At 42.0% G+C, this 17,878-nt stretch overlaps 1 protein-coding gene across 1 annotated transcript; it reads left to right on the forward strand.

Annotated features, from left to right (window-relative positions):
• Window positions 1-2,845: 2,845 nt before the first annotated feature.
• LOC106920669 (sine oculis-binding protein homolog) lies at window positions 2,846-17,609 on the forward strand. The gene is made up of 7 exons (XM_014991821.2): window positions 2,846-3,182; window positions 5,751-5,880; window positions 6,166-6,360; window positions 8,634-8,785; window positions 9,747-9,842; window positions 10,004-11,944; window positions 15,067-17,609. Exons 1-6 carry the CDS (start codon window positions 3,090-3,092, stop codon window positions 11,933-11,935), a joined length of 2,598 nt encoding a protein of 865 aa, XP_014847307.2. The 5' UTR covers window positions 2,846-3,089; the 3' UTR covers window positions 11,936-11,944; window positions 15,067-17,609.
• Window positions 17,610-17,878: the final 269 nt, after the last annotated feature.

Genomic DNA, 17,878 nt, shown 5'->3' on the forward strand with positions numbered 1-17,878 from the left:
TCATGCAGCAAATGTTTATGCTCAAAGCCTCAGTTTGCTCTCAGAGACAGGGGAACACACCTTCCTGGTTGTTAGCCCTGCCCTCAGGCATGTGTCCTCAAGCAAGGCTGCATGACTTGAGCCAATTGTGGACCTTCCAGGTGTTTTTAGTGCAGTGTGTACACACTGGCTCCACACACAGTGCCCTGATCAAACAGATGCTATTTGAGAAAGCTCCGAACCCTGTGCCATGGATATCATTTAACTCGCAGGGCCCTTTTCATCTCTTTATTTTAAGACAAGAGCGTACAGACAGTGTTTGCACTGTGTCCCCTCAGATAAAACACAGTCTTTGCATTCCTTATGAAATGTATCTGTTGAGATTTGGGAGGGGTGGGCGCCAGGTGTTGGGTTACATCAAATCAGAGGGCCCTGCACTGGTGGAACCGGCAGTCAAATGAGCCGCCTTTCATAATAAAAGCGCAGTGTGGGGCTAGGCTGTTTGTGTAGTATATACACATACTATGAATTATATTTTTGCAACCTGCAAAAATTAAACTTTACAGTTAAAATGTTGAAAGAAAGCTTGTGAAAGACCTTAGACTGGTACATGATAATCAATGAGCGTGTTCTCAATGTTATCAATGGATGCTTATATGCAAGTTTAAGTGGAAAGACACACACAAGGTACAAAATCTTGTAACTTTCTTTCAAATGAAAATCACAGAAAAAGTTCAGACATTTTGCAACTCTTTTTGAACACATCTGATGGCAAAGAGATCTCCTTACCTAACATGGCATCGGCTTGTGTATCTGTTGAAGCAGAAATTAAGGAGGTGGGGGAGGGGGGGGTTGGCAACTAATGCTGCCATCCTGTTGCTCTTTTTCACAGAACTTGCCCCACAGACTCAGAACTTCTCTGAAAATGAACACCAGGATGGCAGTATTAGTTGTCACACTTCACCAGGACTTCTCTGTGTGAAGATCCTGGTAAACTGAGATATGGCTTCTGAAATTTTTCAAAAATAACAATCTGAAATTTGTGTCATCCATATTTTATGTATTTATTTCCTCTATTGTGATACTCCTAAATGAATCAAATGGATGTTGTCTTCAGAGTTCACCTAATTAGTAAACACATACCAGTTAATTTAATTTGCAATTTAATCTCATTGCCTTCCTACGTAATTTCACTCAATTCTCATCTCTTGTTAGTGCTCTGTCTGGGATTTCCCCCTTTCAGCTTGATTTCCCCGGATGAATTTAAAGTGGGCCAGTCAGCAAAAAGAAGGAGGAGTTGTTAATGGTTGATGTTAATTTCCTGTGCTGTTTTAGAATTGTAGTCTGCCATTGTTGTACTTTGGCAATGGCAGTGGAGCAAGTGAGCGAAGCCATTCAGTTAGTGTTGGCCACGCTTCCAAATACTGAGCAAGAGGAATGTTAAAGATTTTTTATTGCCAGCAAAGATGTTATAGATCTACTCCCCACAGGGTCTTTTAGAGCACATGCAGCTTCAGGTATCCTTCATCAGACTTGGAGCATTACTTAACAAAACATTAGTGAATATATAAAATCAGATCTAACTATTTGAAACTTCAACTCAGTCCATCCCTCCAGCAAGCAATCGTTTCTCTATATCTGAGGATCCAGAGTCTTTGTGAAAATCAAAGTGAGAAATTGCTTGGTTTTTACTAAACCAATTTCAGTATGAATCCTGCAGTTGTGTAAAGGCCTTAGAGGTTTGTTAAAGAACATTAGCGAAGAATTAACAAAATGAAGGTAGATGAACACATTTGGCAGGTTAGGGATAGATACCAACACATGGCATTCAGCCTAAACTGACGACTGGCCAAAAAATATATTATTTAGGTTAGTAGCCAAGATTTCCGTGGCGAGTGTGGAGGTGCAGCAGAAACCCACACCTCAAATGCAAAGTCAGCTGAACTGATTGTTATGCACTGCATAAATCTGGCTTTTATGGAACAAAGAAAAGTAACTGTTCATATTTTGCAGGGTGTCTTTTAGGATGCATAAAAAATGTGGAGCAAGGTGCCCTGATCAGCACCTTGCTCTCATTGAACTTGCTCTCATTGCAGCTTCATTCTGTGTGGATGCTTCACCTGAGACGTGGAAGCTACCGGAAGATGTTGGAAGAAAATCTGTTAGTAGGTGCAGGATACAGAGGTATAGCATAGGTTTACCGTCTCACAGGATGACATCTTTTAATAAATCATAATTTAATGGTTCAGACCAAAGCCTATAAGTATTTTTTTTTAACCAATCAGAAATCAAATCTTAATCTGACCGTGAAACAATGAAAATGAATTGAGGTTTAAGAATTTTGCAAATAAGATTTGGCAAAAAATGACACTTTAAAAGTACAAACTGTTTCCAGCAACACGTGTTGAATCAGGGAGATTGAATGGAAATGCAAGCCGCACTTTTCAGATTTTTATTTGCAAAATCAAATTGAATAAAATATAATCTTCCATTTCACAGTTATGCAATAATTTACCAAGCAGTGCATAGCTGCGACGTTGGAAGGAAAATAATGCACCTTTTTTCCCCTGTAAAACCCAAATAAAATCCATTGAAACGTAGAATAATAAATGTTTTACAATTCAAATGATGCTCCCAAGGACATTCAAAAGTCTGACTCAAATCCCTAAAGTACGATGCGTCTTCATTCAAATTCTTAAACTGAGCGTTTCAGTTAATCTTAAAACGTCACAGTTAATGAATTTAAAACTTTGGGTTTTCCCGCTGCTGATTTATTTCACCTGTCGTGTGCAGACGGAGTCTATTTTGAAAGTTTTAACAGGAAGACGCATGTTGTGCATCACTTAGAGCTTGGTAGCAGTGGAGAGAGGAGAGAGTGAGGGGATTGTTAACAGCGGAGCCTCCAAAGAGGGGACTACACACGCATGTTCAGTGCTACCCGAATGGAGCGGAGCCCTAAACGAGAGACTCAGGCGTCCGGGGAATGACAGCCACTGTCACCGGGATTGACGAATTCCCCCTGTGACTCTGCGCGACTCCGCGAAAACTTCCCCTCAGCTGACACTCGAGTCACCGATCCGGGTCGGGTCCAGCCTGAACGGGACTACAGTATGCCAGAGATGGAGAAAGGCAGACCTCCGGAAAATAAACGCAGCAGGAAACCAGCGCACCCAGTGAAGAGGGAAATCAACCAGGAGATGAAGGTAGGGTAGATTTGGAACAATTCTCTACGCGCAAAATGCGCACAGATCAGTGTTTGGAATAGTCCCGACATTGAACGCTCATCCCCTCCTTTTTTTTATTATAATAATAATAATTTTTAAAAAATCATCATATATTTTTGTTGTTGGTAAGTTTAGAAAAAGCATGCCGCTTTTCAATTTTAGAGGACAACAATTGCATTTAAAGAAAAACATATATACTTTTTTTTTTATATGAATGAAATTTGTCAGCCAGATGTTGACTTTTTGATTAAATAATATTAGAATTTAAAAGGAAAGAACAGGCTGACACTTGGTCTTCCAGTGACGCCATGGTGGGCCAGCTGTGGCCGGACGCGCACTCTCCAATGTCCAGAGGAGATCCAGATGTGCGTCACTTCTTCCCCGCTCCCTGCGGTGCGCTCAATCGCCGCACCACAGAGGCTCATGAGAAAGAGAGGGGAGGGCATTTATATTCCTTAAATAGCCTGCTCCAGCCGCGTACTGGGAAAACTCTGCGGATCTGCCGTACAGCTGTAAAGAATGCAAACACGCATAGTAAATAAAACTCTCACAAAGTGTTCAGAATCCCTTGGTTAAATCGCAGTAACAGACACGATTCCCTCCCACCATTATGAGCCCATTGCATGGAAACCAATCCGTGGATTGTGTGCTTTGTTTGGGTTTGGACACAGGCTATTTGAGACTCTTGACTCTGCTGCTAAAATGATATCTGAGGATCCTTGAAGCCGTAGCGAGGAAATCAAAAAAGACAACACGTCTTCCTGGGGAGGATGAGGGGAGGAGGGGGCCCTTCTTTAGGAGGAAAAAAAATCCGCTGTTTTTGTGTGTAAGTGGCTTGGATTGCAGCGTTTGATATCCACAGGAGGTGTTTTGTTTCATCTTAACTAATTTTAATCAAAACACTTGAAACACTATCCCCCTGGCCTGATGTAAGCCTGCCTGGGCTGGATCTCTGGGTCGGCCCAGTTTGTTGCCTTTGGCTTGCAGCTCTCTCTCTCTCTCTCTCTCTCTCTCTCTCTCTCTCTCTCTCTCTCTCTCTCCCCGTGGTTTGGGATATGGCTTGTCACTCTCACAAAGCAGATGTTTGTCCAAACTGCCAAAAAGAAACAAAAACAACATTGTGGGAAGTGCAGTGGGTGGATATGGAGGAGGGAAAAGAAAAATATCTTAAAAAAAAAAAAAAAAAACAGGAGAAAAGAGAAAGTGACACCAGGATATGTGCAGATGGAAGAAGGCCCAAACAGTGAGAGAAACTGATTTCTAGTTCAACTGAGGTCTGCCCCGGTGTTTTCTTTGTAACGCATCTGTTTCAGCACCACTTCGGACCCCGCTGCCTCCACGTCAGAGCCCGATTCGCAGGCACCAGACACCGGATCCTTGACTTTAATCATCGTTAGGCATATTTAGCGGGATATGATACGGCCGCTTCCACTCACGCACCCACCCACACTCACGCACACACACACACGCACGCACACGCACACACACACACACACACACACACACGCACACACCTACACACACACGCATTCTCTCCCAGAACAGACAGAGCAAGAAAGAGAGCAAGCAAATAGGGAGAGATCCATTTCTGTCGGAGGCCCCGGGTTGCGGAGGTCGGAGCGAGGAAAGAATGTGCAGTCAGTACTACAAGCGCTGCAACACCACAGCACACTGGCTGTGTTGGAAAAGGGGGTGAAACCCGAGAGGCAGCGCCGTGTCGGGTGTCAGGCCTGGAAGGTGCCGGGATGTGGAGAGGAGGACAGGGCAGGGGTGGAGAAGGGGGTGGGGAAGGGGGGGGGGGGGGAGATGGTAAGAAGGGGGAAAAAATGAAAAAAAGAAACGAGACGAGAGTTTGGGGAAAGCTGGAGGAGGAGAGAAGGAGTTGTGGACGTTAGAAAGAGAAGAGGAGAGGAGAGAGGAGCGGGGCATTTCCGAGAACCGTGGGACCACTCGGTGGTGTTGGGTGTCCCGCTCTGATTTCTGCCCGTTCCGGATCAGGTTTCTCCTCCAATCGGGTTCCTCTAAAGCCACAGAGAGAGGTGGGTGGATAAAGAGAAAGACCTTAGTATGTTTTTTTTTTCATCTGGTCGTAATAATAATAATAATAATAATAATAATAATAATAATAATAATAATAATAATAATAATAAAAATAAGTTGAGGTCATACATCTAAATTTTTTTCAGAATAATATTCCTCTCTCCTTCTTTTTTCCAATTAAACGGGATAAACAAAGGATGATTCACAGATTTGACACTGGTGTTGGGTTGTAAACCTTTCCGTCTCAGATTAAGCAAGAGTAAACAACTTGAATACATCATGGAAAAAGAGTCGCACTGTACTCCACTGTGCCCCTATTCATTTCTCCCAACAGGGCCGTGGCTGAGAAAGAATCCCTCACTTTGTCTCAGACCAGGAAGCTTTGATTATGTTTACCATAGGATAAAAACTTCCAGTAATAACCCCAAGATGCACGTTCACAATTTCCTATTGCTTTGCTTGACATAAGTTGGAGTTCTGACTTCTGTTCCTCTTTATTTCTGGCAGACGTTTGCAGAAAGCACCATGAATGAGCTCCTGGGATGGTACGGCTACGACAAGGTGGACCTCCGAGAGTCCGAGGCCAATGAGATCAGAAACTACAGGGAGAGGCGGCAGCATGTGTCTGTGCTAAAAGGTAAAGGGGCGGGGGGGCAGGTGGTGACAGGTCACTGTTTTGAGCAGCGTTACACCAACTAACAGGTTCAGCAGGTTTTAATGCAGACACTGAGTCACTGCAAGACATCGTCTGCTGTGGCTGCAAGTCCTCAAGTTACATTCAACCAGATGTGCCTGTTGTTTGTGCAGAAGTTATTATCGTGTCCCGTAAAGCACACTGTGGTTTTACGTTGTTGTATTGTTTTACAAAAGCTGGATTCCTATTACAGGTTTTTTTTTTTTTTATCTTTTTGTCCGTTCCCAGAAAACTCGTTGCCAAAACCCAAGAGCCTGGACGCCAAAGTCAGCCACTCAGTCCTGGCCATGAAGAGTGGAGAGAGGGACCTCTCCAGTGTCCCTTCCTCGTCTCAATCTTCTTCCTCAACAAGCTCGATCCTGACCACGCCGAAGGAGCACAAGAATGCCCCTGTCATCGTCCCCCTCATAAAACCTTCAGCAGGTACGAGAGGTCTTCTCTAGCTATCAAGAACTAAGTGGCCTCTGCTAAGCCTGCACATTAAAATATGTCTTTGGTTTACAAGCATAGTGCACCAGAACTGATAATCCATGATATTTACTGTATGTCCTGAGAGGCCAGAGTGTAAGATCAGCTGCAAGCGATGGAACAGGTATTAGTTTCAGTTCTTTCCTGAGCAGTAACTGAAGCTCCGGAGAAAGTGAGGAGCTGCTGCAGTTGCATGACATGTGTGTTTATCCTTCAGTTACACGGTGCTTATCACTGGGTAAAGGGTCCTTAACACTAAAGTGGCTATTTCTAGTGATATACTAACAAACCTTGAGGTTATCTGGAAATGCACCTATCAGAAATTTCCGATAGAGATTTGAACTGAGTCAAGTTTCTTTGTAGAACCGTAGTTGCCAATATTCATAATATTCTGTTTAGCCTGCCTGATTCCTGATGTGAAGAATATTACATTATGAGCAGGAGAGATGTCACACTGTGTGAGAGAGACAGAATGATCACTCTAATCAGAGCATATCTAAATTACAAAAAGGACAACATCATTTGAAAAGAATATTTTTAACTTTCATTTCCATCTTATAGCTGAAATTAGTATAACTAGCAATAAACAACAGTCTGCAGATTAATTCCTTAAAGTACCTGCAGCAGACAGCTTCTTTTTGAGCAAGAAGACTCAAGTTAAAAACAAGTGAAAGTGTGAAACCATGAAAGAGCAAATTGACAAACAACTACCAAAGTTTTGCGCCCTGGAGTGCCAACCTGAAGGAAATACTGACTTGCCTTTTCCTTTTAAATAATGTCTTAGAGCCTTTGTGCCTCCCAGATTCTCAGAAAAGCCAACGTTTAGTGTTCTCCCTTCAGTAACAGCATCCAGACCAAAGAGTTATTAGCAGAAACTATTAGTGCTGGAGTATGATGCATACACCATTTAACCCCCTTGTCGGTTGCTCCAAAAACACGTACATGTTGTCCAGTGGGTTCATGAGGACACTAGTGTCATCATGACTGTTAACGGGTTTTAAAAAAGATAAAATTTTTGAGTCTCTGACTTCTCTGGTAAAAAAGAAAAGTTCCCAGTTCTGGTCAGCAGCTTCTTTCTCAGTGGTTCTCTGGACCGCCTTCTGAATTCATGACAGTCTTCATTGGTTGTAGTAATATAATGTTGATGTATTGTGAAATTTCAAAATATGTAAAGTAATAAAATTGATGTGAGAGAAACCTAAGTTGATATTTGGTGGATATCATAATAGTTTGATGTGCAACAGATTTTTTTTGTATTTGCTTGTAATCTGAAGGAGTTTGCAAATTTGCAGATAAAAATCTGCTATGTTACCAAACAGGATCTGAAAATTCAACAAGATAGCTGTAACACAGTCTGCCTGTAATCTACTGCAGTCAACGCTGTCAGTTTTCGCTTCCCTAATTTGATGGAACATCCCCAGTGAAGGTACGAACTGAGCTGTCGCAGGACGCCTGGACACACTGAAGTGTGTTGTAAGCATGAATTGGTACCGCTTGAGCATGGTGCCTTCACTGACCTGTAAAAGATCGGGGTTTTGTGTTTAAGAGAGGCTAATCACAGGTCAGAGACTAATAAGTAGTAATTCCAGTCATTGTCTCTAGAGAGATTAGAAGTAAATTTTATTACCTAAATCAATATAATTTTTGTTATTATAAATGTGGACTAGTAACGTTCTTGTGGAGAACTTTTCTTGTGACTACCAATTTACCCGTTAAAGAAACACATGAGGCAAAACTGGATTTTAATTTGAAAGGGTCTATGAGAGAAAAATATTTCTTTCCGTTCCCTACATGCTTTTTCACTACGCAGATATATGAGTTATCATCTTCACTTTTCATGGTGACATGAAAATAATGCTGAATTTCACTGTCCATGTGGTTCGTCACTACAACAAACCTGCTTAAACCCCAGCTGGCAATAAGGTGATCGCAGATGTAACAGGATATCTGGACTCTGATAAAATACAAGCCTGAGAGACGCCTTCATTTAATTTATTACAGGATGCACTGGCTGGAAGCTTTGGAACACATCCAGTTTTAAGTGAATGGTTTGAGATTCTACTCCTTGTCTAACTTGTTTAGCTGTTTAATAAACTCTGAGGAAATTAAATTGTTTTCATTGTTCCACCTGCGCAGATTTGAAGCGATGCATGCGATGTTTACGCAGAATTATGCAAAAAATATCTCTGATTACCCTGCTTTCTTTGCTTTTTTCCATCCCTCTGCAGTGGAAGATGTACAGAACGTGCAAATAGTCTGCGTTTGGTGCCAGAAGGAGGGAGTAAAGCGCTACTCGCTGTGTATGGGCTCAGAGCTCAAGAGCTTCTGCAGTGAGAAGTGTTTTGCCGCCTGTAGACGGGCCTACTTCAAGCGCAACAAGGTTGGTGATGGAGTATAACAATTAACCTGTGATGATTAATGAATTAAATGCGTGCATACCATAGCCAGAAACAGTCAGGTGCCTACACAAACACATTCATCTGTGGCTGAGTGAATTTAAGCATCATATATCTTCTTGTAGGTTCAAAGACTTTCAACAACAAATTCTTTCAATCTTTAAAGGTCAGAAGTGATTGGTTTATTTAAAGGATCCATTTAACGAGTGGTGGGAGGGAGGTCAAACTTTGCACAGGACACGTAGGATCAGTTTCAAGTTAATGCAAAAGGGGCCGGCCATTAAGTGGCTTTGGTCTGGAGGACAGGAAAGCTGCAACTGTAGAGAAACACTCCGATGCACAAAGCCATGTTTTTTTTCCCCTTTTCACTGCAAGAAGATCACCTGATATTTAAGTATTCAGGATGACATATCGATGTGTGGTGTTTCATCTTTCTTGTTTTTTTTTAAACAACAGAGAGACACATAATAAACCTGAGCAGAGTGTGCACAACAAGCTGTCTAGTTTTTTTTTTGTGGCAGGGGAGGAAAGCACTTCTGCTGGCTTGTTGCTGCTTGTCTGAGAGGAAGGCCAGAAGGCCTGGGGCGAGGTGTCCACTTTCAGTGCATACCATACCTTCAGCTGCCTCATGTTTCGTAACTCAACACGACTCGTTGGGTCACAGAGATGGGGGAGCACTCAGATCCCCTGCAGATCGTCTTACATGAATCAGAAGGAATTTCCTTATATTAATTCTGTCCCAGGAAGGAAAAAAAAATAAAGCACTGCATCAACACCAAAATAAGTAGCATGAAATTTTTACTTTTTTATTGACCTTGATGCTTCATAAAGAGGAACATCAAGTGATATGAGATTATCACACAACAATTCCAGTGTAATCTTTGAAGATACTTTTAGTTTTCCTTCTAGTGGTGTGTTTGTCACTTTGTGGTTTCTCCTTTTTAGGCCAGAGATGAAGACCTCCATGTCGAGACATCCCCTCAGCGCCCCCAGCCTGAGGACTCACCCAGATTAGTGTTAAAGATAAACACTAATGTCAGAGTAAGAGGAAATTATTAGTGTTTTCTTTATTATTTTTGGGAAATTATTGATAGGTATAAAATCTGTCATCCAGATACACCAGAAAAGCCCATTTCCTTCCTGTTTTTGTATGTTTAAATAAGTTTGAAGCAAGAATGTGATCCTTCATTGACCCCCCGCAGTCTCTCTCGCCTGTACCACAGGTTTGTGACTGGTGCAAGCATGTTCGTCACACAAAGGAGTACCTGGACTTTGGATCTGGTGAGGAACGGCTTCAGTTCTGCAGCATCAAATGTCTCAACCAGTACAAGATGGATGTCTTCTACCGAGAAGCGCGTGCGGCCCTAACCAGCACCAGCTCCAGCCCAAACAGAAGCAGCCAGGATGGGAGAGTGGATGGCAACGTACCGGGGCAAAAGCTACTTACTCCTGAGTCTTGGAACAGCAGCACCATCAGTACAGGGGATGCACGTAATCGAAATCTCTCTCCCAAAGGATCAGTCCTAATTCATGGACCTGTGGAATCAACGTCTTTGTCATCCTCAGAAGCATCATCTTCTTCATCCTCTTCAAGGGTCTCTGTTTCAGGGCTTAAGAACCTGGAGAGATCCATTCAGCCATCCATATCTACTATGGATGTCACACCTCATCCAGCCCCTCTTCCTCCTCCACCTCCTCCTCGCCCACCTCTGGATCAAAAGCCATTACCTCAAATCCCCATACCCTTCATCAGGCCCCCGCTTCATGCTCAGGGTCTAAAGAGTCCCCTGGCCAATCCTCCCAGACATGCAGGCCCTCCTTCCAGCCCTATCCACAGACCACCTCACTCTCCTCTTTTGCAGCCCCCTACCTCTTCTTCAATGAATCCCCCAGGACTTGTGCACCCTTTTCCTGGTGCCTATTTCCCTGGCTTACACTCACCTCCTCTAAACCTAATGCCAAGAGGACCTGTCCCAGTGCCTCCAATAATGAACTATGGTATCCCCTCTTTTAGTCCTCTTTTACCCCAACCCACAGTCCTGGTTCCTTATCCTATTATTGTCCCCTTACCTGTCCCCATACCTATTCCAATTCCAATTCCAGTCCCTCCTAAAGCAGCCCTTGAAACGCCAAATCATGGTGGAGTTATCCAGCCTGTACCAGAAGGAGTAGAGAGGGCTAAATCCAGGACTACTAGGTCTGTTTCTCCAGATATCCCTGAAGACGCTAGTAGAGTGGAGGCAAACAAACTGGGGGGGAACTTTTCTCAAACCTTCACTTCAACAAATGAACCCAACCTGAAGGACATAGATTGGGTTAAATCAGAAAGGCAATTTTTGTCCCCATTAGCCACACCTCAAACTAAACCACTCTCCCCTAGAGCACAATGTAATGAATTGTCCTGCCCAACTAAAATCTCTGAGGGACTGACAGACTATAAAACTATACATCAGCAGACAGAGCGACAAGTCATCCAAAGGGTTCTCCAGAGGACCCAAGTGAAGTTAGAGCCCAGTGGCAATGGGATGGTGGATCTGGCAGCACTGGGAGAATCAGGACCTGGCCAGTTTAACAGACCAGGGTTCCACAATAACATCAGACCGAACATTACTCTGCCAACGTCACCTTCAAATGACTTCCAGCAATCGGATTCCCCCACTCCACCTTCTAACAGCCCATCCAGTCCCATGGAGAGCAGCCATTCACACAATGTCAAGCCCTCTACTCAGAGCCATCCTCAAAATGGTACATCATCCACACCCACGAGTTTGGACTCTTCCTTATCCCAAAGAATACCAGTGACACCCCAAGATTCTTCACTCAATGAACTTGAAGCTATCAAAGAAAACAAGTGTTCTGTTGTTAGCCCAGTGCTAGTCGAGGGTCCAGTTGGTCAGTTAGAAGGACCCTTAACAACAAGTGGGGGTGCAGGGGAGGATTCCCACGTTCCAGATGAGGACCACGCTTATGCCCTGCCCACAGCACCAAAGACAGGTGGGACCACATCCCCATTACTCTTGCCCAAACTCAGGGACAAGGGTAGCTTACGGAGTCCTGCCAACATGCCCAATGCAGTGGAGATGGAGCCAGCCCTGAAGAGGCGATGCCTGAGGATCCGAGATCAGAATAAATAGAGAATCAAGGTGAGTAACTTTACTAGAATATGATGTGGAACATATAGAAATTATTACTTTAAACATCTATTCATATCTTTGTGGTATTATGACTCGGCCCACTAACTGTACAGTTACATGGAAAATGGAAAAATGAAGAGGGTTCTTGTCCCAGTTTGTACATCAACGCATGTCACCAACACTAACATTTATCTGGTGTATATTAAACTCAAAGTTTATGCTCTTGGCTGATGCATTCACAACCTGAATGTGGTACGAGTTCATAGTTTAAATCCGCTCAATTAATAGAGACTAAAAATTGATTTTCTAGCATGCGCAATGAACGGCATCGCTTGTTAACTGCTCGATATTTCCAGTCATGGTTTAGTAACAATGTAAAGTGTAAAAAGGTATTTGTATGGAGATTCACACATGCACGGTGCAAGATTAATCACTGGTCTCACAGTGTGCACATGGTCACTAAACAGTATGGCGCCAACCAGAGAGAATCCCGGTAACCTGGCACCTTTATGTGGGCTAAGGTTACAGCAGGGAGAGGAGGAGGAGGGCAGAAGCAGTGAGAGTGACTTTGAAAGGCAATCACTTCACCACAACCTGACAGTCACAATGCTTTGTTTGCATGACTGCCTGCATTATAGGCTTGGATTTGCTGGTGAATATTAGTCTGTTTTTAATATAGACAGACAATATTCTGGTTTTTAATTAAACAAGGCCATGCCCTCATCAGGACCAGTTGGCAACCTATCAAAATGTTATGAGTTCATTGCAACTGCTTACCCAAAGCAGTTTTTGAAATAAGTCACACTTATTTCAGAATATTATATTATATTTGAAGTCTGGCTTAATTAAAATATAGCTCTCTATTTGATAGATAACTCTTCGCATCTTTATTTAGCATAAATCCATCGCTGGTCTTGACAGCTGAAGATAACATTAAGTGACAGATTAAGGTGATGGCAGCCTTCTGATACAACTCTAATCTTAAAGTTTTGTGTGAACATGATTTTATGGACTTTTAAGCCGTTGTCATATTTGCAGTAGTTGCTTACACAAAATGTGGATGGGAAATAAAGACTGAAGCCACAGCGGAACCAGTGATCCTCCATGCAATGACAAGGGAATATCTTGTCATTGCAGTGTTTTTGGGTGAGAGCAACTGTCAGAGAAATGATTGGCTTTAGATCTTAGATCTAATCATGTAAATAAGCATTGACCTCAGTGTAAGTAACTTCTCAATGCTAAGGGATTATGGTTCAGAGAGTTATAAAATTACATTTGCAAATACCACAGTGACATATTTGATTTTTGGAGTTGCTTTTACTGGTTGAGGATCATTTTGATCTTGGCTCTACTCAGACAGCAAACTTCCATTGTCTGGATTAAAGCTACTGCTTTACCCTCAACAAAACCTCCCTTCAATAGTCTAGAACTGTCCCTTTAACCGTAAACTATGAAGTGACACCGATATCGTTCTGACATTGTTTTGTTAGAATGCAGCAGGGGAGCTTTCTCTCTTTTGGACCAATCAAAAGCCCTTCTTGATTTCACTCGCCTTGTAGTCCAAATGGCAGTAACATCATCCTCACTCGTGGTATCTTACCATAACAAGATCATGTTTCTGATTTACTGTATGTGCTGAGATTAATCCACTGATATTACAGAGATGGCTTAGATTTCAACCCGCCTGTTTTTCACTTTGTATCCCTTTCCAAAGGCCAGGGGGTCACACTAGTGATAACGTTTAAATCTGACAGCTGCTAAATAGAGATTGAACAATTTATCTGAATCCGTATCTTGGATTGCAGATGTTTGACTGACTGTGTAGCAAAAAATTGTTCACTAAATTAGTTTCCTTTTGCATTTTTACCAAATCACTGTCTTGCAAAGGTACTCCTTACAGCTACAAACTTCATTATATTGGTAGACCAATGCAAAATTACAATTAAAAAAATTTAAGAAAAAAAACAATGCATGGTTTTCAATTTTTGTACAAAAATAAGGTTGACAACTAGCAATGCATACAGTAATTACCATATTCAATTATTGTTGTGGCAACAGCATGCTGTGGGGATGGAACATCGCTAACCCTTTTTGGCTTACATGCAAAACATTGTATGAAGAGGAAAACTAACTCTACACATCACTCCAAACACCATTCCCACAATGATCCATGGTGGTGGCAGCATCCTGCTGCGGGGAGGCTTTTCCTTCCGCAGGGAGAACGAAGCTGATCAGAGTTGATGGGTGAAGCTTACTACAAGGAAATTCTGGAAGAAAATACATTTCATTTGGCATTATTTCCCCTTACATTTGAAAATTATCCACCACTTTGTTTTGATCTGTTACACCAAACTGCAATAAATGACATTGATGGTTATGGTTATAGTGTGACCAAATGTGGAAAAGTTCAAAGTATATAAATACTTTAACAGGACGTTGTATGCTAACTATTATATTTGAAATAACAATGCTTTAGTTATGTCGTTCAAACAGATTTATGCTCTTTCATTGTCTGTAACAGGATCCGGCTGCTGTCTTTGGATGACTTTAGTTTGCCACCTCTGTCCTCTGAGCTGACCTGCTCTATTGTCCCAACTGTAAAAATTCTTTTTAAACAAACACCCACTCTGACAAAGTCAGCAGCCGACTGGAGGATTTTACCTCAGGAGAAAGCCAGTGTTTTTTTTTCTTTTTTCCTTTTCGTCTCATTTTTCTTTGCCTTTATTTGGGATATTTTATAGCTCCATGTAACCTGATTCCACCACATGGGTATTCACTGAGCGTTTGAAACTAAAACGCAATGGGACAGAGCAAGTACAGAGTCCTGCTTTGGTCCTTACATATATGTGTGTGTTTGACTTTAATATGTGTGTTTGAATTAAAGCGTGCGAAAGAGAAAATAGACCAGATGTTTTTGGTTTGATTGCACCCTATGCAGCAGTTATCTGAGTGTTGACATGACTAAAAGCCTCATTCGAAGTGTTTATGCGGAATGGGTGGATTAGGGAATGCTAATTCAGAGCTGTAGATCTTGTTATATGATATGGCATTAATGAAATTTAACATTTCTTTGCTCTTTTTCCTCTTTCTCCTGTTTTTCAAAACGTCTATCGTCCTATCCAAATGAACAGACTCCCTGTTTGACGTCGCCCAGCAGTCCCAGATTCAGCGCCACGCTGTTGTGTGGACAACACCAGAATGAACACCCTCCTGCCCGCCTGCCTGCCTGTCCCTCAGCCCGTCAGACCAGCAGGGTGCCAACCCAGGAAACAGTCCAGATGGCCGAGTCATCACAAATCAACAACGTGGAAGAACACACAACTCAGTCACACGTTTTTTTTTTTTTTTTTTCCTCCTTTGGACCAAAAAGTATCACTGGGTTGTGTGTTGCATTGAGCTGACTGAGAGTTTGAAAGGGAGGTCCTCAGATCCTCGTCCTGTCTGACATTGCCCTCAAGCGCTTATGTACGCGCAAGTTAGTGTGGCTGCCCAGATGCGCTCCACCTCCTCCCTCTCCTCCTCGCCTTACTCCACTCAGCAGACAGCGCTCTGATCAGCCTTGTGTGGTCTTCTCAGATGGAGCCTGAACATGATCTCTTTCCAGGGGAAACGGTTTGTTTTCTCTGCCCGGCTTGCACAAAGAGCCACATTGTTTCTCTCCTCATATCCCACGCTAACTCCCCACTCCAGGTTTTGAGTTACCTGGCCGATCGGGGCTCAAACTTCAGGAGCAGGGTTTTTCTTCCTCTTTCTATTTTTTTGAGCAAAAGCCAGGAATATAGTATGGCCTTTTCTATTCCGCCTAACAGCCCAACATAAATACAAGACATGCTACAGTCGCTCGGTTCTGAGATTTTTATTCCCTTACAAGTGATTGCCTGAGATTTGCCAGCCTTCTCACTTCTTCTGTGAAAGGAGAGAAATCTAGTGAGATGAATACTTTATCCGCAGGCAAGTTTCTCCCAAGTGTTGGGAGAGTCAGGCCGAAGATTTCCAGAGGAAAGCTAAACTACAAAGGATGTACGAGGATGCGCTCACCAGTGCACTGTAGCTTCCTGATCGTCTAGACAAAGATGGTATACATTGGTCACTATTTCCCCTTCTGATCTCCAAACTCAGAACGACTTATAGCACTGGGTGCCATGCATGCTTGCAGTCTCCTGACAGGGTATTTGATTTCAATATTTTTTGCTCTTATCTGACAATTCTGTAAAGAAATATCAGCTTTGTAATATTACCAGATGAGGTATTACACTCGAAAGCATCAAATGCTGTAGCAAACAGTGATCAGTATTACAGTTGCCACGGTTGATGAGGACACTTGCGTTCAGACAGATAGCTTTGAGGCTTGTCAACACTTCATTTTTACAATTAAAAGGTACAGTTTGATGTTATATTAACTTATGGAAGAAGCATAGGTAAAGTTTCATTCGATGCATTTTTTTTTCTGTTGTATTTTTATTTGAATATATTCTGTGAGTGCCGAAACAATTTTGTGCCCTTTCACGTTATTATTATGATAAATGCCCACTAGAGGGCAGTGTTTGCCTTTTTTAAACTTTGCACCTGATTACATAGAGTCCCTTATGCAGTTTGCATAAAGTCATTAGTTATAAAAAAATTCTATTTTACTGATATCAGATGCCAAATCCAGACATTTTGCTATTATTTTCTCTTTGATACTGCCATCAAGGTTCTCTTTACTCATGAGATACATTGGACAATTCACTCCCTTTGAGCTCCTCCATATTTTGTCACACAAGCACAGATTTGGTGTACTTCCTTATGCTTATATGTGATTGAAAGGAAAATAACCACATTTTGTTGCAACTGCTGCTGTAAGTCTTTTGGAACAAGTCTCTACCAGCTTTACACTTGTAGAAATTGACATTTTTGCCAATTTTTCAAAAATGTCAGTTGCAAAAAGTGGAAGGAATACATTAAATTAATTTGCAAGTAAAATATGGTTGACAAAAATACACTACCTGTTACTTTGAACTCGCCATTCATTCAGTGAAACATAGTGGTGGAAGAGTCATGGTGTGGGGATTCTTTCTGAAGCAGAGCTAATGAAGCTGATTACAGGTCAAACATCATTGGAAGAAAAACACCTCAAAACTGAAAAAAAAAAAAAAAAATGGAGGCTGAGGTGACAGTTGGCCCCAAAGACTTTGTGAGCTTCAATTCTGAAATTCAGTGTGTGCTTACTCATGCAGTTGCAGCACTTTTCTTTTGTTCTGTTAATTCTGGGTCACCTAGTTTCTGCAGGTCATGCCATAATGGTGGATTCATCCTCAGCCAGTAAGTTTCCTCAGCCAGTAAGGAAACTTTGTCAACAGCCTGTCTGAGTCAGTGGTGACATCACTCCTGAAAAACAGCTGCACTGTCAACAACCTCGTGCCCAATTTAGTAGCACAAGCCAAATTATTTACAACCACAAATGTCATTATTCATTTACTTCCTTTTATTAATTATTGGAATTTGACAAGAAGACAAAAGTTTGTTGCTTTTGCAGCCTGGCCAATAGGTACTGTCTGATCTCCACTTGATTTAGCCTTCAGTCTGGAATGAAATGGTCAGATTATTTGTATTGAATAAATATTATATATCCAAGATCCTTGATTGAGATCTCTTTGTAAAAATAAAAATAAATAAATGTTATTCTATGAGCAAAGACACGTTTATGATATTGTTTTTTCTTTTCTTCCTCTTTTTTTGTTTTGACAATTTTTTTTTTCAATTCTGGTGCCGTTTGAAGTTCTACAATTTACATCATGAAATCATCAAACACGCGCATAAAAGAAATAACTATATTGTGACACTGACGCACTTTGGACCCTGTAAATATCTATTCTTAGTGCCAACGTGTCTGAAAGGGAGCGAGTCAACATTCCTAAAATACTGAAAGTTGCTCCAGCCTATGCGGTGTGACTGTAAAACCGA

Source organism: Poecilia mexicana, unplaced genomic scaffold (genome assembly GCF_051168715.1).
Source record: "Poecilia mexicana isolate PSO_F unplaced genomic scaffold, ASM5116871v1 scaffold_21, whole genome shotgun sequence".
NCBI lineage: Eukaryota > Metazoa > Chordata > Actinopteri > Cyprinodontiformes > Poeciliidae > Poecilia > Poecilia mexicana.